The 26,134-nt window shown below is 34.8% G+C and overlaps 1 protein-coding gene across 3 annotated transcripts in view; it reads left to right on the forward strand.

Annotated features, from left to right (window-relative positions):
- Positions 1–26,134, forward strand: part of ZNF326 (zinc finger protein 326) — a 37,920-nt gene that overhangs the window by 1,437 nt on the left and 10,349 nt on the right. Inside the window, exons 2-9 of one of the 3 annotated variants that reach the window (XM_059134999.1) lie at positions 1,072–1,116; positions 9,350–9,385; positions 9,483–9,594; positions 11,729–12,134; positions 14,520–14,718; positions 18,563–18,698; positions 23,735–23,882; positions 25,608–25,707. In XM_059134999.1, the coding sequence (XP_058990982.1) occupies positions 1,072–1,116; positions 9,350–9,385; positions 9,483–9,594; positions 11,729–12,134; positions 14,520–14,718; positions 18,563–18,698; positions 23,735–23,882; positions 25,608–25,707 (1,182 nt within the window). The remainder of the gene's footprint in view (positions 1–1,071; positions 1,117–9,349; positions 9,386–9,482; positions 9,595–11,728; positions 12,135–14,519; positions 14,719–18,562; positions 18,699–23,734; positions 23,883–25,607; positions 25,708–26,134) is intronic. The other 2 variants (XM_059135001.1, XM_059135000.1) reach the window with 2 other exon arrangements.

Consider the following 26,134-nt stretch of genomic DNA (forward strand, 5'->3'; position numbering starts at 1 on the left):
GTTTGTTTTGGTTAGACGGTGATTTTGATATAGATACCTTTAAACTATGAATATTTGAGTGCCAAAGCTAGGAATGAAACTTAAAAAAAAAAATACATGATTGTGTTTTCATGCCAAGGTTTAATGACACCCAAGGTACAGCAGCAGCCCCTAGTTGGGGGGAGGGAACAATGGGAGTGGTGTCTCCCCGCCCCCACCCCCACCCCACCCCCACCCCCGCTGGAGAATCCATTTTCTGTAGAGAATTGAAAAACAATAAAACTTAGTATGTTTGCTTTTATTGTCACCATGTGCCCACAATTCCAAACAGTGTCAGTAATAAAATTATAAACAGTGTCAGTGAGAAAATACTCCCCCTCTCTCTTGCTTCCTCTTCGCCTATCCTGCTATATTTGGGAGTGGAATTTGACTAACAGTATATCTGAATCTAATCCTATGTAGTGTAGCTAGATTCTGTTGTAACCGAGTGATTACTATATTAATTTCCTTTCTTTTAGTATTTATGGTAAAATTAATTAAAGAATTTAATGATTATCAAGTCAGTTTTGACAGAAATTGCCAATATGGTTTTTGGTGATGGCACATCCTGGATAGATAGGCACAGATGTACATATGTGCATATGCATTCTGCAGTAAGATCTTGAAAACCTTAGATAGCAAATAGGTAAAAGAACTATATTAACTTTGAAAAAATTAAGTTACATAGAATCAATTCTCAGGTGGCCCTTTTTGCAATGGTTGATACATAATTTAATCTATCTGGCTTCCCTTTGTTACCCTGTATATATCAGTACTGGATTCCTCTTTTGGCAGTTATTATATATTAGGTTTTATAAGCTAATTTTTACATTGTAATTTGGATGATAAACCTGCCTCTTGGGGAGATAGTGAAGAGGAAAAGGTCCTATATTTTCCCATATAAAATATTTGTAATTATTTATACCCCATTTTTACAGATAAGTGAGTTAATGAGATTTTTAGAAATTGTGTTTGATTTGAATAGATGAGTATGTAATTTCAGATTTTTGCCAATATTGTACTAATTCCTTTCTGTTAAATGTGTCTTCATAGATTACACACACTCTGCTTGCAGAAATACTTATCAGGGCTTTAATGGTGAGTATCCTCTTTCCTTTGTTCTTAAATGTGTTAAGGGAATGAATTTCAGTTTTTCTCTACACACACACAAAGTAACAATATAAAAAGTCAGTTCTACCTTGTTTCAGTCATTGTGTTGTCTCTTGATGTATCACTGCTCTGTGTTAATGTTGTCATACTATGTATAGTATTTGAATTAGGGAATTTGGGATCAGAAAAAGTTAGGACTATTCAGATTAGTTTGACTCTTTGTTTTATTTGAATTATGATTTCTTTAATTTATTCCAAAAGGCCTTGACTGCATTCTGAATGATGAGTTACAAGAAACTAGCTGAGTTATTTTTGCCGAGGGAGAGGCTTTGGTATTGAATAATGTAGATTAAGTAGATTATTGGCTTGGTTTTACATTCCTTCTAATGTAATGCATTTTGACCTTGTTTTTGAGGTCATTTGCTTTAGTGTGTCAGAATGTGTTAGTATATAAAGAGCTGTCTAGAGGAGCACATAAAGAAGCCTGATTATTTATTGACTTGAATGTGAATTGAGTGTGACTTTGAGTTAGAATTGTGACTACAGAACTAGATAAAATCAGAAGAGGTATGCAGAATACAATTGGATGTTATTTTGATAGTTATTAAAGTTAAGACTCTGCCAGTCAGGATGATAACATAAAAGAATGTGGAACAATTCAGTGAGGTTAAAAAAGGACCCGAGAGTGGAAGTAAATATCCTGATTGCCAGAAAATGGAAAATTCAACTGTTGTACAGAATATAATATATTCATTAAATAAAACTGAAGCAAATGTATTCCTAAATAAAGCTGTGCCATTTTGTGAAAATAATTACTATCCAATTAATTTCTTTGTATCATCTCTAAGAGTTTAGAGAAACTTTATACTTGATGTGAGCTAGAAAGGCTCAAGATATGGGAAGGGGTTGGGATGTATTGAATGCTGGAGAATATAGTTTTGTTTTGTTTTGTTTTTTTAACTTTTATTTTTAAGTAATTTCTACATCTAGCCTGGGGCTGGAACTTACAGCCCCGAGATCAGGAGTTAAACCCTCTACCAACTGAACTGGTCAAGCTCCCCTGAAGAATATAGTTTCTTTCTTTGTTTTTTGTTTTTTTAAAGATTTTATTTATTCATTTGAGTGAGAGAGAGAGTATGCACAAGTCGGGGGAGAGGTAAAAGGAGAGGGAGAAGCAGACTCCCCCACTGAGTTGGGAACCCACTGGATTGGGAGGGGGCTCCATCCCAGGACCCAGAGATCAGGACTCAAGTTGAAAGCAGACGCTTAGCCCACTAAGCCACTCAGGTGCCGTTTTGAATAGGAGAGTGACATAATAATATTAGCAAAGGAAGTTTAATTTGTATCCATACTTAGGTAGGTTGAAAACTGGAAAGTTAGGAGTGCTTGGCTGGTTCAGTCAGTCAGTAGAGCATGTGACTCTTGCTCATGGATTGTAGGTTCAAGCCCCACATTTGGTGTAGAGATTACTTAAAAATAAAACCTTAAAAAAAAACTAAAACAGAAAATTAGCTAAAAAACATTTCATAAATTTGGTTGTTAAGATTTAAAGACCCTGAACTTGGGAGATGACAAAATTAATTTTTTATTTAAAGATTTTATTTATTTACTTGAGGGAGAGAGCACAAGTAGGGGAGAGGGGCAGAAGGAGAGGGAGAAGCAGACTCCCCACTGAGCAGGGAGCCTGAGTTGGAGTTAGATCCCAGAACCTCAGGACAATGACCTGAGTCAAAGGCAGATGCTTAACTGACAGAGTCACCCAGGCACCCGACAATAATAATTTTTTAAAATATTAAGATGTTTCTAGAGAAAATTAGAGAACTTGTAAGCTGACTAGTAGTGAGTAGAAAATTGAGAAGGACGAATAAAAATGGGTCCAAGATTTTAAACTGGAATGAGTAGGACTAATACTTTTACCAAAGAGAGATATTTGGAAAGATAGAAGGCTTCATTTTCTAGTAGTGTTTACCAAAGAGTTGGGACTTACTGTCTAAATGTAGGACTTTGAAATGCAGAATCATACCAGGCCAGAAGTTTGTTCTCTTAATGTACAGTCATCATGCTATGTACGTAATATCCCTGTAACTTACTTTTTTATAGCTGAATATTTGTACCTCTTGATTCCCTTTGCCCAATCCATCCTCCTCTTTATAACTACCAGTTTGTTCTTTATATCAATAAGCTTGTTTTTGTTTGTTTTGTTTGTTTAGATTCCACATACATGTGAAATCATACAGTCTTTGTTTTTCTTTGTAACTTATTTCACTTAGCATAATGCTCTCAAGGTTCATTAATGTTGTTGCAGATAGTAAGATTCCATTCCTTTTTATGGCTTGAGTCTTGTTCATTGTATATGTGTACCCATCTTCTTTATCTAGTCATTCTTCAGGGGGGCCTTAGGTTGTTTCCATATCTTAGCTATTGTAAATAAAGCTGTAGTGAACATAGGGGTACATACATCTTTTTGGATTCATGTCTTACTAATGTTACGATTTTCATTTTTTTCTCTTAATAGAAGTTCCAACATTGTGATTGTTAGATTCCTCTGGAGAGGTTTTTCAAAGTATATCTGTTCAGGTCAAAGCCTAGTCCTCTTGAATCTTAGTTTTAGACAAGTGGTCCCTGGTTATGCATGTTATAAAAAAGTACTCTGAATGATTTTGGAATGCAGTGCTGGTTAAAGATTGTTTTTGACAATTATTTTGAGGTCTAGGTTATCTACATTTTACAAATGAGGAACTTATTTTCAGAGACATAATTTGACTTCATTTAACAAATATTTCTTGAGTGAATGCTGTGTATCAGATACTATTTTAGGAGCCCATATTTTTGCTCTTGGAGGGAGCATGCAATCTAGTATGGTGAAATGGAAAGTAAACAAGATAAAGAAGTAACATATGTTGTATGTTAGATGGTAATAATTGTTTAGGAGAAAAATGACAGAGGGGAGGGGTGGTAGTGGTGGTGGTTTGGTTGTGTGTGTGTGTGTATATGTGTTGGGGAAGGACTTATTATGGAGGTGACATTTGAGCACAGATTTGAGGAGGTGAGGATGCAATCCATGGGGCTGTCTAGAGGAGAATGCTGTAGACTTTAAAAAATAAAAGTTGTGTAGTTACCAAATGAAGCCAACGATACAATTAATTGTTAGCATTGTATTTTTCAGTGACTGAGATGAAGTAAAAGGTACTGGAAAATATGTCAAGTTCCAAATTTCCTCCATATCATTTCTTAGAAGGAAGTTTTATTTCCAGTGTTTCCATGTTTCTTTCCTGCTTCATAATAACTTCTTATATAAATAGGTGACAAAAAAGAGAGAGCATTCCAGATAGAGGGAAAGCAGGAATAAAGGTAGAGTTGAGTGCATTATGGTTCAGAGAGACTTAAGAATAGTATTTTGTTTTTTGTTTTGTTTTTTCTAAGTAGGCTCCATGCCCAGTGTGGAGCCCAGCATGAGGCTTAAACTCATGATCCTGAGATCAAGACCTGGATGCTTACCCAAGAGCCACCCAGGCTCTCCTACCCTAGACTTAAGAATGTTTTGACTAGAGCATATGATACTTGCCAAACATTCTTAAGACAAGGTTAGAGTAGTGAGATTTGAGCCAAAGGCATTGGAAAATCAAAGATAATTTGTTTATATCTAAGAGAGAGAGTAGGAAATAAAGACTTGAAAGAATGGAGGGATTGAGAGGTACAGTTACAGAGAAGAATGTGCCAGGCAGAGAGAGCAGTAGGTGCCAAAATGGATGTATATTTATTATATTTCTAGGGACAGCAAGGGGCCTAGTATACCTGGAGTGGAGTGGTAAGGGTTTGGAATAGCAGATGATGAAGTTAAGAAGTGATGGGCTGGATTATATAGGGCAAGATTTCTCAACTTCAGCAGTATTGACATTTTTGACTAGATAATTCTCTGTTTATGGGGGATGTCTTGTGCATTTTAGACTGTTTAGCTGTATCCTTAGCTTTTGCACTAGATGTGAGCAGCACCCACCCTTCAGTTTTGACAACCAAAAGTGCTTTCAGGCATTGTCAGATGTCTCTCCCCTGGAGGGCAAAATTGTCCTTGGTTCAGAGCCACTGTATAGGGCCTTACAGATTATTTAAGGCCTTGGCTTTTACTTTGAGTAAGATGGGAAGTCACTAGAAGTTACTAAGCATTGAATATGATTTAAACTTAGACTTTAACAGAATTATTTTGGCTGTTTTCTTCAGAATAAAAAGAAAGGGAGGAAAAGTGGAAGTAGGAAAACTAGTTAGGAGGCTGCTGCAGTAATGTAAGGGAGATGCTTGTGGCCTGTAGCAGGATGCCCGTAGTGTGGATTTTGATGAAAAGTGGTCCCATTGAAGACTTAGTGTCATACAACTCTAAGTCTTTTGATCCTAAGTCAGATATTTTTTCCTGTTATACTCCTCAGGGACTTCCTTGTGATTTAATTGTAACTGAGTTGTAACATTTGTTGAGCTTATTTGTATGACAGAGTGATCAAAACAATGGAATAGTTTTTTTTTTTTTTTTTAAAGATTTTATTTATTTATTTATTTGAGAGAGTAAGAGAGAGCCTGAGAGGGGAGAAGATCAGAGGGAGAAGCAGACTCCCTGCGGTGCTGGGAGCCTGATGTGGGACTAGATCCTGGGACTTCAGGATCATGACCTGAGCAGAAGGCAGAGGCTTAATCAACTGAGCCACCAAGGTGCCCACAGTGGAATAGATTTAATTAAAACATTAGGTCTGTTTTATTTTTGAGTGAATTAGTTTCATTTAATATTGATAGTAAAGATATAATGTTATATTCTTAACAGTTTTAGTTTTAAAGTGATTTTTAAGTTCATTTGGCAACCTGGAAGAATATTGTTTATATATAAGCAGTCATCTTATAGATTACATAGAGTACAAAGACTTTTCCTTCTTCTCTTTTTAATTAATTGAATGATAACAGTACTATGAACAATAAGCCAAAGTCATCGCTGTATAAATAAGATAGCTCTCTTAATTTTTGTGTATTTCATGATGCCTGGCAAAATGTGGGTGTTCAGTAAATATTAGTAATTTATGACTCCATGTTGAAATAAAAAAGCAAGGATTTAGTATCCAAATGCAGCCTCTGTGATCTCAAAATTGAAACTAGCAGAAATAATAAAATATAAGACTTTTTACTTTATGTACCTAACTGAACCTAACTCTTAAGATTCTTCTTCTTATTATTTATTTTTTAAAGCTTTTATTTATTTATTTGTTTGTTTAGAGAGAGAGGATGCAAACAGTGAAGAGGGGCAGGGAGAGAGAGAGAGAGACAGAATCCCAAGCAGATTCTGCGCTGAGTGGAGAGCCACCTTGGCCACCTGTAGCATCCTGCTACAGGCCACAAGCATCTCCCTTACATTACTGCAGCAGCCTCCTAACTAGTTTTCCTACTTCCACTTTTCCTCCCTTTCTGTTTATTCTCATGATCTTGAGATCATGACCTGAGGTGAAACCAAGAATTGGATGTTTAACCTACTGTGCCACCTACCCCACCCCTTAAGATTATTTTTAGTATGAGGCTTAGAAAAAGGCTTTTAACTTTGAAATTTTTATTAATTTCAAAATTGCCCTCTATCTGAGAGAGTATGAACATACGTTACCAACTCTAAACACAAATAATTGACTATTTTATTAGTCTAGAACTGTTTTTTCTAAAATGGTCCACTGGCCACATTGAGCACTTGTAGTGTAGACAGTTGGAATTGAGGTGAGCCGTAAATGTAAATTACATATATCGTAGGCAGTCTTAGTGTGAAAAGAACAATGTTAAAGAGCTCATTAGTACTTTTTGCATATTGATGAACTTTTTGTGCTCTGTTATGCATATTGGTACATACAAGTTTTATAAAATTCTAAATTCCATTTGAAAGCTCAAATTTTATTGGCAGCACGTACTGATACTTGTTTTCCTTGAATTGAGTTTTACTTTGTTCATTTTTGAGAAAATGTCTGCCAAATGCTCAAGTCTGACAACCTTAGTTTTTGAGTGTTGATCTGTCATTCTAATAAAAATTGTCTTCCTTGTAAGGTGGCTAATTCAGTTAAGCAAGCACTTGCATGATGGCTTTTCCTGGAGTAAACTGTGATACTTTGGTGTGCAGCAAATTTGCTTTCTTTATGTTTACTTCTTATCTCACTACAGAGAATAATATCAGAAAGAAAGTGTACTCAAAGGTTACAATTTAATAAAATTGATACTTCTTACTGGTTCATCAGGAACATTTGTAAATGGAGATGGCAGTTCTTTTTTTATTATTTTTTACTGCAAGTGTGCATTGTTGAGGACTGCAGTGGCTGCTAGTATAGTTTGGTGCCACTGCCTTGATTTGTGCTGTGGCACCAGCAGATTTACCCACCAGTGCTTTTGCTTCTTCAGTGCAAATGTGAACCTGTGAAAAAGGCAAATGATGTTGCAGTATTCTTTATGAAAATAGTTTGATCTTATGGATCCCAAAAGTGCCCTGGAGTTTGATCTTGTGGATCTCTGAAAGGTCGCTGGCAACTCCCAATGGTGAACAGATTATTCCTTGAGAACTGTGGCTCTGGAATATATAAGAGGATTAATAAAAACCAGGCCCTGACCACAAGACTGTTGTACATTTAAGATGGGGCCACAAGTTGCAGAATGTAAGGCAGAGTATCATAAGCACCATATAAGAGCTACAGACTTGTAGCTATTTAGAAGAAAGAGATGATAATTAACTGAGACAGTATCATTAAAAGTGTTCTTGGATGGGACACCTGGGTGGCTTAGTTGGTTAAGCAGCTGCCTTTGGCTCAGGTCATGATCCCAGCATCCTGGGATCGAGTCCCACATTCGGCTCCTTGCTCAGCAGGGAGCCTGCTTCTCCCTCTGCCTCTGCCTGCCATTCTGTCTGCCTGTGCTCGCTCTCTCCCTCTCTCTCTCTGATAAATAAATAAAATCTTAAAAAAAAAAAAAGTGTTCTTGGAAGGGTTAGTGTTTGAAATGGACTTTAAAAGATGAGATTTCAAGAAGCAGATATTTGGGGTTTTAGAGGAGAGCATTTCACGTAAAAGCTATAGCATAAAACTAGAAGGGTGGATACTTACTGAACTTTGGGAAAATCATTTCATCTTTTTGGATTTTAGCTCCCTAATCTATAAAATAAGATTGAATTTTATCCTTTTAGATTGCCTCCAGCTTTAAAGTTGCAAGATTCTGAGTGGTATTTTTGTGAAGTTGTTGCTGTTGTCATTATTATTGTTGTTGTTGTTAGGATCAGAAATATTTAAGTGATTGTAATTAAAATTTAGTGTTTAAAAAATATAAATGAAGGTATTTGCTCTATGTATACTGTTGTATTTATTAGTGCATAAAATTTGGGGACGGTGGTAATAAAGGATTTTAAAGGACTTTATAGGACACATTCTAAATGGATTAAAAAACTTTTCACTTTTTATAATCGTAGTAAATTCATTTTATTACCTCTTGTATTTTTCATGTTAGCGGTTGGGATATAGGTAGAATTGCAGTGTCATAAAATATACTTAGTACTCTTAATATATTAGAAATTTTTTTAGTGTTTTGCATTGCTAGAGTTCACATTCATTCCCTTTATTCAGAGTATTTGAGAATTTAAATGTTTGTTGTTATTATTTACAGACATAGTACCACAGATTGGTCCCCTACTCCGTGATTTTAGTTTTTAAAATATCTTTTTCAGTTAGTATATGAACTTGAAATTAAGCTAGTTGAAAATGTGGCAGCTCCTGGATTTTTAGACATTTTGAGGAGTTAGATACAAAAACTGTACTTCAAACAAAAATTTGTCTTATTGGCATTATTAAAAGCTGACTTTCCTATGAGTAGGAATTATTTATTATTGATTACATACGGTGTCATTCCTAAGATAGAATCTTAAAGGAATATTCTAATCAATTAAATACTGGCTAAACTGAAAATAATTCTAACATAGAACTTTTTAGTTGATAATTTTTGTCTATTTTTTGGATAATTTTTTTTGAAAAATTAAGTTTTCTTAGCAAATCTGATTTTTCAGTAGTTTATCCTCTGAGTTTTTTTCTTCCATGTCTAGTGTGAGTTTAGCTTAAATGTTATTGATGAATTATCTCAGATAACTGATACATCTTGTGTTTTATGCAAAGATATGCAAAGATTCCCAAAGAGTATGGTATATCTTACTGACCTTTTGTTATTAACTCTGTTTTAGGAATGGATCGTGATTATGGCCCCGGATCTTATGGAGGTCTGACATTCAAGGATATTTATCTAAAAATTCTTCTTTTGGGTGCCAGTAAAGGTGAGCATCTTTTAATTTTTTTTTCTTTTTAAACTCTTTATAGGGATGGACCGTGACTATGGCCATGGATCCTATGGGGGTCAAAGATCCATGGACTCCTACCTAAACCAGTCATATGGCATGGACAATCACAGTGGTGGTGGTGGGGGTAGCAGGTAAATTGCTTAATCACTTGGCCAAATAATTAGATGACTATAAGATTCTGGATATTTTAATTTAAGTATTCCTTAGGCATGTTATGATACTTGAACTTCACTATTTGGTATTGAATAATCACCTTAAATGTTTAAAGGTGTTAATTAATGGTTCTAAAAATTATCTCAGGGCCACTGACAGACATTATTTTAGGAAAACTTTAAGTAGCTATTTTCATTTCAGTACGATAGAGTAAGATTTTCTGTCTTCGTTAGTGAATTTTTTTAAACTTCTTTTACTTTTAACTCCTTATCATTCAGAATGTTCTGAACAAATGATATAAAAATGTTATTGGAAATATTATTTGTGAAGTTATTTTATTTATGAGTTTTAAAAGTATCTTTTCTAAGGTGGGGTGTTCTATAAAGCAGCAAATCAGTTTTTGACTGGAATGGTTTAACTGAACCAGTCTAGCAGCATTCAGTTTCTGAGAAACATGTAAGATAGTTACTTTTTTAATTTTAATTTTAGAGTAAATTGTAAGAGCATATTGTAATAGTAAAACATTCTTTAGGTTCATGTCTAGGTTATTTATTGGCAGATACTACTTATACCAAAAACACTGTGCTCTAAGCCAGGAGCATTGTATCAAAGCCAAGAATACTATACCTTCGTTTATTTTAATGCACTAGAGTTCAGATTGTTTTTATATTTCACTGTTGATACTGTGTAAAGCTCAACACTAGTTGAACTAGCATAGGCTTTAGCATTGACCACATTTCAGGCAAAGAGGGTACAGGCACAGATATTTCTACTAAATATAACTAGTTAGGTAACATTTGAAACTATCCTCCTTCTTCATAAGTTGAAGGATCTGGATTCCTTAAGGATGGACTGAATGATGCTTTACTTTTCTTCTTTCTGCTTTGAATATGCCGCTATGGTTTATAGTAGTGGAAAATAAAAAAGATGAACAGATGCAACAATTTTGCATATGTGATAGATGTTTTAAAAAGAGTTGGAAAGAGGAGTAATTTTTATATGGTTACCAGGATTCAGAAGTAAATAGTAATTCTACTTAGTGATCTGTAAATAATTGAAATAATGTAACACATTTAAATAAATGTTTTAATATATCCGTTATTGCTATATTGCATTGTAAATGTATTGTGCATAAACTATGTAGATGTTATTGTTTATCTCATTTGTAATTGTGGGCCTTTATGAAATTATGTTGTAAGATACCAAGCAACTTTTGTAATCCATGCTTTGGATTTGTGAGAAGTAAGATGATTTGTTTCTTCTGTTGACTCTATTAAGACCTTGAGGAGACTGTGTGCTCCCCTTTTTAGAGTAGTTTTATGTGATAATTTCCTGCCAGGAAAGAATTTTTTAAATAATTGAAGACTTAAAATGTATTCTTTCTCATCTGCCTTGATAATTTATGTGCAGAGGGTATATGCTGGTGGTCTTTTACTTTTATGTTCTATTTTATGTCCTTATCCTTCTAGATTTGTTAGATTTGCTAGTCTCTACAAGTGGAAAGTGACTGAGGATTGATTATTGACCTTACCCAAAGTTGGGCAGGATATCAAATTTCATAACCAGAGATAATTCTCCAAATTTTAACTGCTATAGACACAATGAAGCAGTTTTGTGATATAGATTATTGGGGGTGCAAAAGGATCTCTTTTGTGTCACAAATAGCTTATATCGGTGTAGTCTTCAATTTTTGTCCCTATTGAAAGCCAAAATATTGTAAATATTTGGTATTTTCCAATACTAGGGATGGATTCAAAGAAAGTTTGAGTAGCTTGTGAACTATAGTAAATGACTTTTTCCAAGACTAGGGCTGGGCTTAAATACTGACAGACAAATCATTTTAATAAAATAGAAAAGCTGCTACAAAGCAGATTTTTAACCTAAGGTTTACTTAACTCAATTCATACTTAAAAATTGACTCAGATAGCTTTCTATCTGGTCTCATGTTGAACTGCCCAGCCCTAATCAGGTGTGAATAAAAGTAGAACTGTGCAAACCAGTATGGTATAAATGAATTTTAGTTGATAAATGTCATCTGATAATTTGTCTTTTGAATTGTCTAACATTAGTAAGCTTACTTTTGTTTTTTCCCTCACTGTGCAACTTTTCCAGGTTTGGACCTTATGAGTCTTACGACTCCAGGTCTTCTCTGGGTGGGCGAGATCTGTACAGATCTGGCTATGGTTTTAATGAACCCGAACAAAGCCGCTTCGGAGGTAGTTATGGTGGTCGATTTGAGAGCTCCTACCGGAATAGCCTTGACTCTTTCGGAGGTAGAAACCAGGGCGGGTCTAGCTGGGAAGCACCTTACTCCCGTTCAAAATTGAGGCCTGGGTTTATGGAGGACAGAGGAAGAGAGAATTACTCTTCCTACAGCAGTTTTTCTTCACCCCATATGAAGCCTGCACCTGTAGGCTCTCGGGGGAGAGGAACGCCTGCTTATCCTGAAAGTACGTTTGGAAGCAGAAACTATGATGCTTTTGGAGGACCATCAACAGGCAGAGGCCGAGGCCGAGGAGTAAGTACAACAGAATCTTTTCAGATTCTTTTCACTAGTCACTCTTTTAAACCCTTTCAAGACCATGGTTTTCATCTAGAATAAACACTGTTCATCCCAGTGTATTTTGAAGCAAAAGCTCAATCATAAGCATAATTTTTAGGTTGCCTATAAAAGTTTTTTCAGCACTTCAGAAAATTAAGTGGCAGTGTGAGATGATTGTTCATAAGTTTTGCCAAATCTCCCTTTATTAAAAAGGTGAGGATATTAGGTTTTGGTCTAAAAGGGGTTAAAAGGAGTTGCATTTTTCCTTGTAAACACTAGCAGTTTTGCTGGTGGGACAGTTCTTGGATTATTGTAAAAGGTAACTGAACCCTTTGGAGTTTTTGAGTAGGTTAAAGGTGCAATGTATGATAAAATGTTTATACTTTGCTGCTAACTCTAGCACATAGAATTTCTTCAGAGCTCCATATTTCACAATAAACACAAGGGACTAAAAGTTGGTGATAGATGAGGGTAGGTTAGCCATGTTTACATGGTGAAGAAGTTGATAAGTTTAATAGGTTGTAGAATGATTTGCGGTCACTATAATTACTAACTCACTCTCTTGCAATATGTCCTATTGCTGGGTGTTCTGTTTTCCCTTGTGTCACTAGTTTTTACTATTGAGAAATGAGTTCCTACCTGTATAAACATGTCTCTGGCTCCTTCCTAGGAAGTAATATTTTGTAAATCATTGCTAGCATGAGTAAATATACTAGTCTTCAAGTGTTTTATTTCAGGATATAGTATAAACATAATGATTTATGTTCTTAGATAACTTGACTGACATGAAATTTTACTTAGTAAGTGTATGTAGATTGTGGAGTTTTGTAGTTTGGTCATATGAAGGATACTGTGTTTTTACTTTAATGTAAGAAGTTTTTTTTGTCTTTTTAAAATCAGTTACTCTTAATATTCTCTTTGCAGAGTAAAGTACTTCTGATAAAAAAAAATGTAGTAGGGCACACGTTTTTAACTGTTCATTAGCCTTTGGTACATGAGTGTAGTTTGTCATTTTTGTGTAGAAATTTTGCATTTATAACAGTTACCCTTTACTTATGTAAAATGCATTGCACCTTTAATGGATAATTAATGAAGATATTTCTAATGTGACTATAAATTACCTGGTAACACTAATCTATTCAAGGTTATACAGGTTAGCTAGGGATTCCTAAGCATAATATATAAATGTAAGCAACTAATATGTTGCTTTTCCACCATAATTAGTGACTATAGGTTAATTGAAAATTGTTGGGGCAATAGGCTTTGGGTTTTGAAGTTGAAAATCAATTCCAGTTTGAAAATTTGAAAAACACTTAACATTTTCCATGCTGTTTATTACTTTAGGCAAATGATTTTTTTTCTTAATGAGACTTCATATATTAATTTTGTTTTCCACAATAGAAAAACAGGCATTCCTGTACGTTGTGTTCACCATTCTAGTCTGAATGGACTTTTCTTTCTTTCTCCTATTAATGAACTAGATGAACCAACAGGACTTTCTTTTTTAATCTTCACTTGTACAATTCCCATTGGATCCTTCTCTTCAGATTACTCCTCAATCTTTATCTTGTAAAAGTAAGATTAGCAGAATAAATTTCTGTGGACATGTGGCCTCTTGGTGTAGTGGATTCTGTTAATGACAAGAGAAGAGGAAGGGACACAAGAGTCGTTTGGTTGCATGACTCTTCGTCTGTAAACTTTCGCTTCTTGGGCTTCTGGGTCAAAATATGTTTCTCTAGGTAAGGATGTGAATGGAACGTCAGATGTAATTCTTTATCTGAAGTGTGTCCTGGAAGTTGATGCATGGTTATGCTTTAACTCTCCTATTTCATACTAATGTTCCATCTCGCCTTCTCATTCCCTTTTTCAACAGGGAGAAATCCTAAATGATTTCTGGATCTTTTTTACTTCAGACTTCAAATATGGTCTTCTTTATGCATCTTAGTTTTAAAGCCAGGTTTTAGTGAAATAAAGATGTCTTTTAAGGTCTTTTCATGGGAAAACATCAATTAGGAACTCTGAAGAGGAGTTGTCAGAGAGTTGTACAAGTGGTAATATTCTGACAGGCACATATGTTGTTCATGATCTCAAGTAATTTTGAATGGTACAATTAAAAAAATAGGTAGGAAATATCCATATTTGTTCTACTGGAAGTAAAACTACTAATTTACTGGATTTGAGTTCATGTTATAATTGACAAAGCTTTTCAATGTGTTTATTCAGAGTGGACATGTAAAATTAGGTACATTCTGGGGAATTTTCAGGTGAAAATTACTAGCTAGAGAACATGTAAACTTTGTGTGAATTCCTACTTTATCTTTGGATACTATGCTAATACTTCTTGATTTCACAAATTTGCAGCATATGAGTGATTTTGGAAGCATTCATAGACCTGGAATTGTTGTTGACTATCAAAACAAACCCACCAATGTGACAGTTGCCGCTGCAAGAGGAATAAAGAGAAAAATGATGCAACCATTTAATAAGCCTGGTGGAACCTTTATCAAGAAACCCAAGCTAGCAAAACCTGTGGAGAAGATGAGCCTCAGCAAATCACCCAGTAAGTAAGAAAATGTAATTGCAATTGCTTAAGGTACTTCCAATTTTTTAAACATTTGGTGCTTTTAGATAATTTTTTCATGTTCATATGACAGACTGCATAGTAATTATGATTGTAGAAATAGTCATAGAAATTGTAGATTTCTGAATCACCAAGTGTAGTTATAAATCGATCATGGACATCGAAATTACCCAGAGCTAAAAATTTTAAAAATTCACATTCCACCTCTCTTGCCTAAATCCTTATTTAGGATGGAATCAGAACATCTATATGTTTTAAAAGGCTTCTCACATGATTTTGATTCAGAGTTTTGTCTTGGGTGTTATATTTATTGTTGGGAGCTACTGCTAAAGGTACAGTATTGTCCCATTACACAGAATCACCTTCAGAGGACAAAGGGAAGAAATTTTTCATGGTGCCCAGTACCAGGAAAAAGTGTGCTTCTTCTGGAAGATTGCTTTGCTTTTAATCTGTGGACATGACAACTCTTAGAGATAGTCACATTTCTAACTTCACATTGTTAAAAAAATCAAGAGCCAATCTGAAAATGAAATTAAGGAAACCATTTCATTCATGTTAGCATATACTCAGGAATAAATTTAACAAAAGAGCATATACTCAGGAATAAATTTAACAAAAGAAGTATAGAACTTAGACCTCAAAAACTATCAAACATTGCTGAAAGAAGTTAAAGAAGATCTAAATAAATGGAAAACTAAATAAAGGGTTCATAGATCTGAAGACTTGAAACTGTTAAGGTGGTTTTACTCCCTAAACTGATCTATAGATTTAGCACAATCACTGGCAGAATTCTGCCTGACTTTTTTGCAAAAATTGACAAGCTGATTCTAAAGTTCACAGGGAATTGCAATGCATTTAATAGTGGAAACAATACAGAATAGTGGCAGCAATCCTAAAAAGAAAAAGTAAAAACTTGCTACAAAGGCACGCTTATCAAGACCTTGTACTGGCATGAGGACAGACATACAGATCAACAGAACAGACCTGAAAGTCCAGAAATAAATTCATAAAACTATGGTCAGCTGGATTTTAGCAGGGATGCCAGAATCAGTTGGTAGAGAACCGTCTTCTCAGCAAGTGGTACTGGGCAACCGGATAGCCACATTCAAATGTGAAGGTGCAAGACCTAAGGGTAAGAACTATAACTATAAAATTCTTAGAAGAAAACATAGAAGTATACCTTCATGACTCTGGAATTTGACAAGGAATTCTTAGAAAACCAAAATAACTGAGCAACAAAAGAAAAAAAAAACAGATAAATTGGACGTTATTAAAATTAAAAACTTTTGTTCTTTAAAGGATACCATCAGAAGAGTAAAAAGGCAACTCAGAGTGGCAGATGACATTAACAAATCATACATCTGAAAAGGAAACTGCCTAGAATGTATAAAGAATTTCTACAATTCAATAAAAAGACAAATAGCCCACTGAAAAGTGAACAAAATCTCTAAACAGGCATTTTTCCAAGAAAGTTATATGAATAGGCAATAAACAAGAAAAAAATGCCCTGCCACTAGTTATCAGGGAATTGTAAATCAAGACCACAATGAGATATTACTTCATGTGACTTGCATTGCTAGAATCATAAAGACAGATAAGTCTTTAGTGAGGATACAGAGAAATCAGAACTCTCATACACTGCTAGTGGGAATGTAAAATGGTGCAGCTGCTCTGGAAAACATGTTCGTCCTCAAATGATTACACAGTTACCAGATGATTCAGCAATTCTTCTCTTGGATGTATATCTAGGATATATAAAATGAAAGCAGGTGTTCACAAAAAAACTTATATACAGATATTTGTAGCAGCAGTATTCATTGTAGCCAAAAGGTAGAAGCAACCCAAATACTCATCAGTGAATGAATGGATAAAGAAAATGTGGTATATTCATATAGTGGAATATTTCCAGCCACAAAATGGAATGAAATACTGTTACATGCTGTAACTTGGATGAACCTTGTAGGATTATGCTAAGTGAAGCCTGTTACAAAAGTCCACATTCTACATTACTTTTTTTCATATGAAAGTCTAGAATACAGAAATGGATAAAGATAGAACCTAAGTTAGTGGTGGTTCTGGGCTGTAGTGTGAGTAAGGAATAATGCCTAACAGGTACTAGGTCTCTAAGAGGTGATGAAAATGTTTTGAAATTGATAATGTGATATTTGCATATATCTGTGAATACACTAAATACCAGTGGGTTGTTGGATACTTTAAATGGGTAAATTGTAGGGTATGTGAATCAGTAAAGTTTTTTTATAAAAAAAGTTCAGAGGCAGATTACTCTGTTACTTATCTATATTGTTGTATTTTATTTTTTCACTTTGTAATGTATCTGTACATGAAATCAGGTACATCTGATCAAATTAGATGAAGGCAAGGATATACTAAATAAAAGCTAAAGGAAAGTTTTTTCAGCATTCTTTGTGAAAACATGTAGCAGCAAAATAATATATTCTAAATATTTTGTCTGTTTTTATTTGTACACTGAATTACTTTTTGTTGTTTTTTTTTCTTTTTGTATATTTATTTTTGCCTTGATGACTGAGAAGTGTTCAGTCTTTCCCAGTAAGGTGAAATGTGAGTCTTTCTATTTTGTTTTTCTTTTTAGGATTGCTGCCACTATTCTGTATTGTTTCCACTATTAAATGCGTTGCAATTCCCTGTGAACTTTGGAATCAACTTGTCAATTTTTACAAAGAAGTCAGGCAGAATTCTGCCAGAGATTGTGCTAAATCTAGATCAGTTTAGGGAGTAAAACCACCTTAACAGTTTCAAGTCTTCAGATCTATGAACCCTTTATTTAGTTTTCCATTTATTTAGATCTTCTTTAACTTCTTTCAGCAATGTTTGATAGTTTTTGAGGTCTAAGTTCTATACTTCTTTTGTTAAATTTATTCCTGAGTGTATGCTCTTGTTGATGCTAACATGAATGAAAGTTTCCTTAATTTCATTTTCAAATTGGCTCTTGATTTTTTTTAACAATGTGAAGTTGGAAATGTGACTATCTCTAAGAGTTGTCATGTCCACAGATTAAAAGCAAAGCAATCTTCCAGAAGAAGCACACTTTTTCCTGGTACTGGGCACCATGAAAAATTTCTTCCCTTTGTCCTCTGAAGGTGATTCTGTGTAATGGGACAATACTGTACCTTTAGCAGTAGCTCCCAACAATAAATATAATACCCAAGACAAAACTCTGAATCAAAATCATGTGGAAGCCTTTTAAAACATATAGATGTTCTGATTCCATCCTAAACAAGGATTTTAGGCAAGTGACGTGTACAAGGGCATGTGAATTTTTAAAGATCTGTTTGTTGTTTGTTTATTTAAGAGAGAGAGTGCAGGCTGGGGGAGGAGCAGGGGTGGGTATGAGGGGAGAAAAATCTAAGGCAGACTCTTCCCTTAGCATGGAGCCTGCATCAGGCTCTATATCAAAACCCTGAGATCCTGACCTAAGCCAAAACCAAGAATTGGAGGCTTAACTGACTGAGCCACCCAGGCACCTCGGGGCATATGCATTTTTAAAAAGTATCTTTGGGTAATTTTGATGTTCGTGACTGATTAGTACTATACTGGGTGATTCATGGGTTTAACTTCTACAGTTGTAATCACCATGTAGTTCATCATATGAACATGAAAAAATTATCTAAAAGCATTGAATTCATGATGATGGTATTTATATGAATAAAGTTGGAGAAATACTGGTTAATCTCAAACTGATTTTTTTGGTGAGTTCATTTAGATTGTGGTCAGCAGGTGAACTTGCACGTCTATACTTTATGAAGTGGAAACTAAAAAGGGAGATTGGAAAAATGATTTTTAGTTTTGACTTTTGCTGATATCCTAGCAAAAACTGATCCTAAAAATGAGGAAGAAGAAAAGCGACGAATCGAGGCTCGGCGAGAGAAACAAAGGCGCAGAAGAGAAAAAAACAGTGAGAAATATGGAGATGGATACAGGTTTGTGCTTAGTAGAGTCTGAAAATTGGTCTCATTAAAAACCGTCTACTAGAAAATGCAAATACATCAATTGGCATGTGAAAAAATTCATGAGGGTCAAATGAAAGGTCTGATCAAAGATCTTTGGTATTTCTGTGCAGTCAGTCACTCCTTAGAAAATACAAGAAAAAAGAGTTCCATTCAGATGGTAATCAAAAAGTAAAAAATACTGGGACATAGAGTATTCTTAAAAAGAAATACATGTCATAACACGAAGAAAACCACAAAGTCTTGACCTTTGAGTACAGAGAGACATAGTGATATTCTTGGATAAGACAACAGTATTTAGAAATATAACAGGTGTTGTCAATCTCGATTCCAAAGAAGATTCTGTAAAAGAAGAGTATCTAGCTTTTGAGATAATTGAAACATTATAAAGTTGTAATAGTTAAAAATATGTGGTACCAGAAAAATTTTGAGTGTAATAGAATTATTAACTTGTAAATATATGTGTTATAATAAGAATATAATATTTAATAAAGAAGAGGTTGCAAACAGAAGGGGAGTTGCTTAAAAATAGGGGGAGAGGGGTTGCTTGAACAGCTGAACAATAAGAAGAGAAAAGTTTTCATCTTCTTGTAACAGTGAAGATGAAATCCAGGTGGATTAAAGAACCTACAAAATGGAGAATAACAGGAAACTAAAATAGCGTAATTATAAATAATCACTATAGAAGTTTTTTTCCCTAGGCTTAAAAGTTATAGAATAAATTACAAAGGAAATAATGACCACATTAGTTTAAATAAAAATTTAAAACTTGAAAGCAAACAGACTTGGAAAATATTAACACAAGAAATCATTAATGTGTCTAAGATAAATATCACCCAACCAGTATTTCTTTCTTTTTTTTTTGACAAGAGAGTGAGCAGGGGCAGAGGCAGAGCCAAAGAAAGACTCTTAAGCAAATTCCATGCTCAGCAAGGAGCTGGATGTGGGGCTGGATCTCACAACCCTGAGATCCGGACCTGAGCTGAAATAAAAATCGGATGCTTAACTGACTGAACCACCCAAGCACGCGCAACCATTGTTTTTTTTTTTTACATGGGAAAAAAAGAAGGTGCTCAGTACGTGATTGTCTGAAGGAACACCAGCTAGTTAATAATTTTCAGGAAAATGTTGAAACTCACTATAAGATAAACTGAAAATTTAAATAATAGCATGGCATTTTATTAGTGAGGAGAGAGGAAACATTGGTTTACCAACAAAGATACAGTTAAAGTACACTATTATAATTTGTTGATAACCAAATAGTATGGTTATAATTACTGGGAAGGAATTTAGCAGGTTATTTATTTATTTATTAATTTTGAGAGTGGAGGAGAGGGGAGAGGTAGAGGGAGAAGGAGAGAGAATCTTAAGCAGGTAGCGTGGAGCCCAGTGCCAGGCTCCATCTCACAACCTGAGATCTGACATGAGCATAAACAAGAGTCTGAAGCTTAACTGACTGAGCCACCCAGGTGACCCCAATTTAGCAGTTTTTAAAAATGTTTTGGATTTTTTTATAGTTGGTGGTCTCTCCAAGAAAATAATATAGAAGTATAAAAGAGTTTAATCTAAAAAGATGCCCATTATAATTACATTGTTTATAGTAGTTCCAAACATGAAACAAGTAACAGTGATAGCAAGTGGTCAAGTATGTGGAAGTTTTGACACTCCCTTTATGGGCTCTTAGGCCATTGTTGGAAATGAAAGTTACAAAGCCTGCATTAACATGGAGAAAACACAGGCAAAATAGAAACTATACGACATGTTAAATATGCATGAAAAAGCCTAAAAGAAAAATTTTTTAAAGGACAGTAATTGATATTTTTTCCATCATCTTTTTCTTAAATTGCTGCTTATGCCAGGAAGCTAAAGATTATAAAATGTAAAAAGTAAATTCAGTGTATTTTCTATTCAGAATATAGTTTTGTTCTTTATTTTTTTTAAAGATTTTTTTTTTGAGATAGAGAGCAAGTTAGAGACTCTGTTTGTGCATGTGTGTGTGCAAGAAGTGGGGAGGGGCAGAGGGAGAAGAAGGCTCTTCATTGAACAAGGAACGCAACAGGGGACTCTATCCCAGGACCCTGGGATCATGACCTGAACTGAAGACAGTTGCTTAACCAACAGCCACCCAGGCACTCCTAGTTTTGCTCTTTAAAAGTTAATTTGTTTTGTGTAGCATGAGGGGAATGAGTTATTACACATTAGTGAATTTTCTAGATGTGTAAAACTTTATGTTAGTTTAGAAGATAACTTTTTTTTTTTTTCCTCAAAATATTTTATTTATTTATTTGACAGAGATCACAAGTAGGCAGAGAGGTAGGCAGGGGGCGGGGGGAGCAGGCTCCCTGCTGAGCAGAGAGCCTGATTTGGGGCTCCGTCCCAGGACCCTGAGATCATGACCTGAGCCAAAGGCAGGGGCTTAACCCACTCAGATACCCAGGTGCCCCAAGAAGATAACATTTTTAAGAGCAGCATCTGAAGACCTTTCTATGGAAATATTTTTTAAATTAAATAGGATATTCTTTGTTACTACCTGGTTTTAATATATACGTTGATTTTATTTATGTAAAATGCAGTAAAAGAAAATTCACTGACATCTGGATTCCCAGATTTTTTTGTTTGCTTAGATTATCTATGATTTTAATGAGCTCGGTATTACAGTTGGCCCATAAACAGCATGGGGGTTGGGGTGCTAACCTCCATCCAGTCACATATTCATGTGTAACTTTGGATTCCTGCAAAACTGCCAATAGCCACCTGTTGACTAGAAGTCTTGCTGATAACATAAACAGTTGATTTAACACATATTTTGTATGTTACAGGTATTATATACTCTATTACAATAAAGTAAGCTAGAGAAAAGAAAATCCTAAGGAAGAGAAAATACATTTACAGAACTGTGCTGTAGAAAATCTGCATACCAGGAACCTGTGCATTTCAAACTGCTGTTGTTCAAGGGTCAACTGTGCTTGTATAATCTTTGCGTCTAGCTTCAATAACCTTGTCCTATGTTCTTTCTGATTTGTTACTCATAATTTGTAAACAGTAGGATTAAGTTTATTAAGGATTAACTCATGAAAAGAAGTTCTAGCTTTTAAAAGGCAGCTAGTTTTGGTCCTTAACGAGTATCTCTGCCACTGTGGATAGAATTCCTTCTTTTGACAGGGGTGGAAACAAATTGGAATGAATTCTGTTTCAGGTGTGTAGGAATCTGGAGGTGTTTTACATTAGAAGAATAATTTTTCTATTTACCCTATGAATACTTCCCCCTTTAAAAATTGTAGCTTTGGATAGGATATATCCATGTTAATAAATGGGTGATTTGGAGAAAATGGAAGAATTGAACTTTCATTTAGCTGTTTTCTCCACAACTCTAAATATGAATCTGAGGATATAAGCCAAAAAATGTCAGTTCAATTAAATTGTCATTTTAGGATAAGAATTATTAAAAATAGTCTAAAATTACTTTAGTTCATCATAACAGTTTTATTTTGAGTTAGGAGGATAAGAGATTGACAGTGAATAACTATTCTTATGATAGTTTTTTTTGGGTATTTGAATGCTTTCAATAAAATAAAGAAGGGAGCCTGGGGGGAAGAGGACAGGGGTGTGAGAGGTATAGACAAACAATAATATATGGGGAAGAGTGCCAGAAGAGAAGTACAAAGTGGTTTACAGGCGATAACTTCTCAGTAGGAGTGCAGGAAAATCAGGGAGATGGTTGGAGGTGGTATTTCAACTGACCGAGGGAGGGTAGGATTGCAATAGGAGCTGTTAAGCAGCCCAGACAGAGGGCATGGTTCGAGGACATAGAAAGAAACAGGGATTTTTCATTGATATTCAGGAAATGGAAAGCTGTGTAGATTGAAAATGAATCTAGTGGGGGTTTGAAAGTGTAATCTAAACAATGAAGACATACCATGTGCCAGATACTTTTAAAAGTATTTAGTGGGTAAAGCCAAAAAATACAGGAGAGATTAAAAACTTTCTTAAATGGCAGCTGAAAGTGTTTTGACTTCGTTTTTTGAGGCTTAAGTCCATGAAGCCAGTAAGGTCTTTTGAGCAGCGAAATGCTGTTGCCTCCTTTAGGAAGTGACAGTTATTAATTGAATTATTACTGTGTGCCAGGAACTGTCCTAAGGGTTTTCTATATGTTAATTTTTTTAATCCTCACTGTACTTCTCTAAGTGTTCTTATCTCATTAAGATCAGAAAACTAAGGCCCAGAGAAGTTAAGTAATTTGCCCAACATCACACAAGAGGGCTAGGATATAAACCCAGCAGTAGGCTACAGATCCCATAATCTTAACCAGGAAAATAAATATTATAGTGGTATAAAGAATTAATTGGAAAATGGAGACTGGAGACAAAGAAATAAGTTAAGAAACTTGTCATAATTCTAGGAAAAGGAAATAATAAGAATATATAAGACAGGAACACTTTATGCGAGGAAAAGGGGGAAGTTCATATTGAAGTGACTCCAGAGCTTCTAAATTTGTCTGGTCCAGGCTTATCAGTCATCCTGAAGTAGTCCCTAAAGGGCAGGCTTTTTTGCTCATCGAAGAGCTCCAGGGGAGTGATTTAGGGTGGTTTGGTATTCTACCTGGCCTTGTTGATACTACGTTGGTGGATTGCGAGCTTAAGAGTGGAACAGAAAATAAAATAAGTAATGAAACTTTGGAACTTGATATTTTTTGAAGTTTGCTATGGCTTTCTAACTAGTCTAGACTTGACATGGATATCTTAGGACCAGATTAAGTAGATCCACTGATTTCCATTGTTTGTACCAAGGAGTTCCAGGGTGGGCCAGAAATGTAAAGTGGTATAATAACAGTGTTGTCCAAGTAGGTATTTAAAGAAATACTGATTTTTCTGACTTCAGCTAAATTTAGATCAACCATAAAATGGAATAAAGGAAATCATTTATGCTGGTAAAATTAGGTTTATTTGTATGGCCTTATGAACTCTAAGCAAATAAGGTAATATTTAAAGAAAACATTTTTTTCTTTATAGAATGGCATTCACATGTTCCTTTTGTAAATTCCGAACGTTTGAAGAAAAAGATATTGAACTACATCTGGAAAGTTCTTCACACCAGGAAACACTAGATCATATTCAGAAACAAACCAAATTTGATAAAGTAGTTATGGAGTTTTTGCATGTAAGTAGCTATTTTTAAAACAAGAAGCACTTTATCTGATAACTTTAATTCTTTACTTTTCCAGTTTCTCGTTTTAAGTTTCTAAAAATTTAGTGTACTGTTTACTTAAAAAGAGTTCTTAAAAAAAAAAAGCCCAGAATTAAACGTGAATTCCTCTGTAATAGATTTTAGATTTGTAATTTGGGAAACCATTTTATGTTTTTCACATTAGTTTCTATCAGAGGTGTCAGGAAAAGAATTAACAACTGTTTGTTGATGCAGAATCAGCTATCATTCACTGAGTGTCTACTCTGCACCTTGTGCCGTGCTGGGTACTTTCATTCATTGTGTCATTTGAGCCTGATCTCAACTCCTATTCATCATGAAAGATCACACTCAGAGCAGTGTAATAACTCTGTCAGTTAGTTGGCAGTCTGAATTCAGAGCCAGAGAGTGGGTGTCTGTTTGGTGTCCTTTATATTATCAGTGTGTGGTTACCAGTTCAATAGTTTTTCTTGAATACTTAACAAAAGGTGCTGTGCAGGGACCAAAGACACAGATACCACCCTTTGTGAACTAACAGTAGTTGGAAAGAGAATGTGCTTATATATCCATAGATGGTACAGTTAAGTTGAAGGGCTGGGAGTGAGAGTGTAGTCAGGGGGGTTTGGAGAAGGGGAAGATCGTTGGGGCCAGGGATGCGTAAGGAAGGGACTAGAGCTGGACTGCTAATTGTACATACAGTTAATTTGGACAAAAGCATGAAATTGTTATGGGGTTAAAAATAAAATGATCATGCATTCCTCCATATCCTTTCAGAATTGTGCACCTTTAGAAACATTTCTTCCTGTAATTTCATTCCTTAACTGGTTGGTTCCTAGTTATCATTTAGGACTTAAGTACTCAACTGCCTTGAGAAGACCTCTTAACTCTTCTAGCTGTCTTTGATTTCTCTTGTTCTTTATGCCTAAAATATATTTTTTTCTTTTCGAACTTTTATTTAAATTCTAATTAGTTAACATACAGTGCAGTTTTGGTTTCAGGAGTAGAATTCAGTGATTCATCACATATATACCTAGTCCTCATCATAATAAGTGCCCTCCTTAATATGCATCACCCATCTAGCCCATCCCCCACCCACCTCCTTCCATCAACCATCAGGTTGTTCCCTATCGTTGAGTTTCTTGGTTTGTTTCCCTCTCCACCCCCCATCTTGTTCTATATTCATCTGTTTTGTTTCCAAATTTAATTTAATTCCACATATGAGTGAAAGAAATCCCATGGTTATTTGTCTTTTCTGACTGACTTATTTCACTTAGCATAATACACTCTAGCTCCATCTGCATCATGGCACATGGCACAATTTCATTCTTTTGATGGCTGAGTAATATTCCACCATATATCTTTATCTATCTATCTATATGTGTACACACACACACACACACACACACACAGACACACACTATTATCTGTATCCATTCATCATTCAGTGGACATTTGGGCTCTTTTCATAGTTCGGCTATTATTGATAGAAAATACATTTTGAAAGCAAATATTTTTTATAAGTGTCTTAGTGCTTTCTTTGTATTTTATGATAGTCTTTTCAACTGAATTGTAAGCTCTTTGAGAACAGATATTAGTTCTTATGTAACTGATATTATCTTCCATAGGCTGTTAGTTTGATGCTAAGCATATTCTAAGTGCTCACTGAAGACTTTCTGGGTTTCTTCCTATTTTGCTCTATAGGAATGTATGGTGAATAAATTCAAGAAAACATCTATTCGTAAGCAACAGACAAATAATCAAACAGAAGTAGTTAAAATAATTGAAAAAGATGTTATGGAAGGTAAGTATTTAAACAAATTATTTTAGAAATTTACATGTTTTTTTTATATACCATACCCTATTTCAGTATAAATGATGGCCTACTAGAGTGACCAAGTCAAGTACATAGTCAAATGTTGTAGCCATGAGTAGGTTATTAGAGATGAATTCCTTTGAGGACGACTTCTCATGCTTACAAGTTTATCATGATCTACTGTTACATCTTTCACTTCAGTTACAAAAAAAATCAGCTTTTCCTCTAGATGGAGGTGAATTCTTCTATATATCTTCTGGCTGTCTTATTCCTTCTCATCTCTTTAAGGACATCTGCTCAAATAGTGAACTCAATTTTTTAGTCTTTCTTTTTCTGTTTCTGAAGCCTATGCTTTCATCTTTAAAAAAGAAAAAAAAGTCTTCAAAGAAACAAAGGAAAAGAAAAGAAAAACAGA

Source organism: Mustela lutreola, chromosome 10, assembly GCF_030435805.1.
Source record: "Mustela lutreola isolate mMusLut2 chromosome 10, mMusLut2.pri, whole genome shotgun sequence".
Lineage (NCBI taxonomy): Eukaryota > Metazoa > Chordata > Mammalia > Carnivora > Mustelidae > Mustela > Mustela lutreola.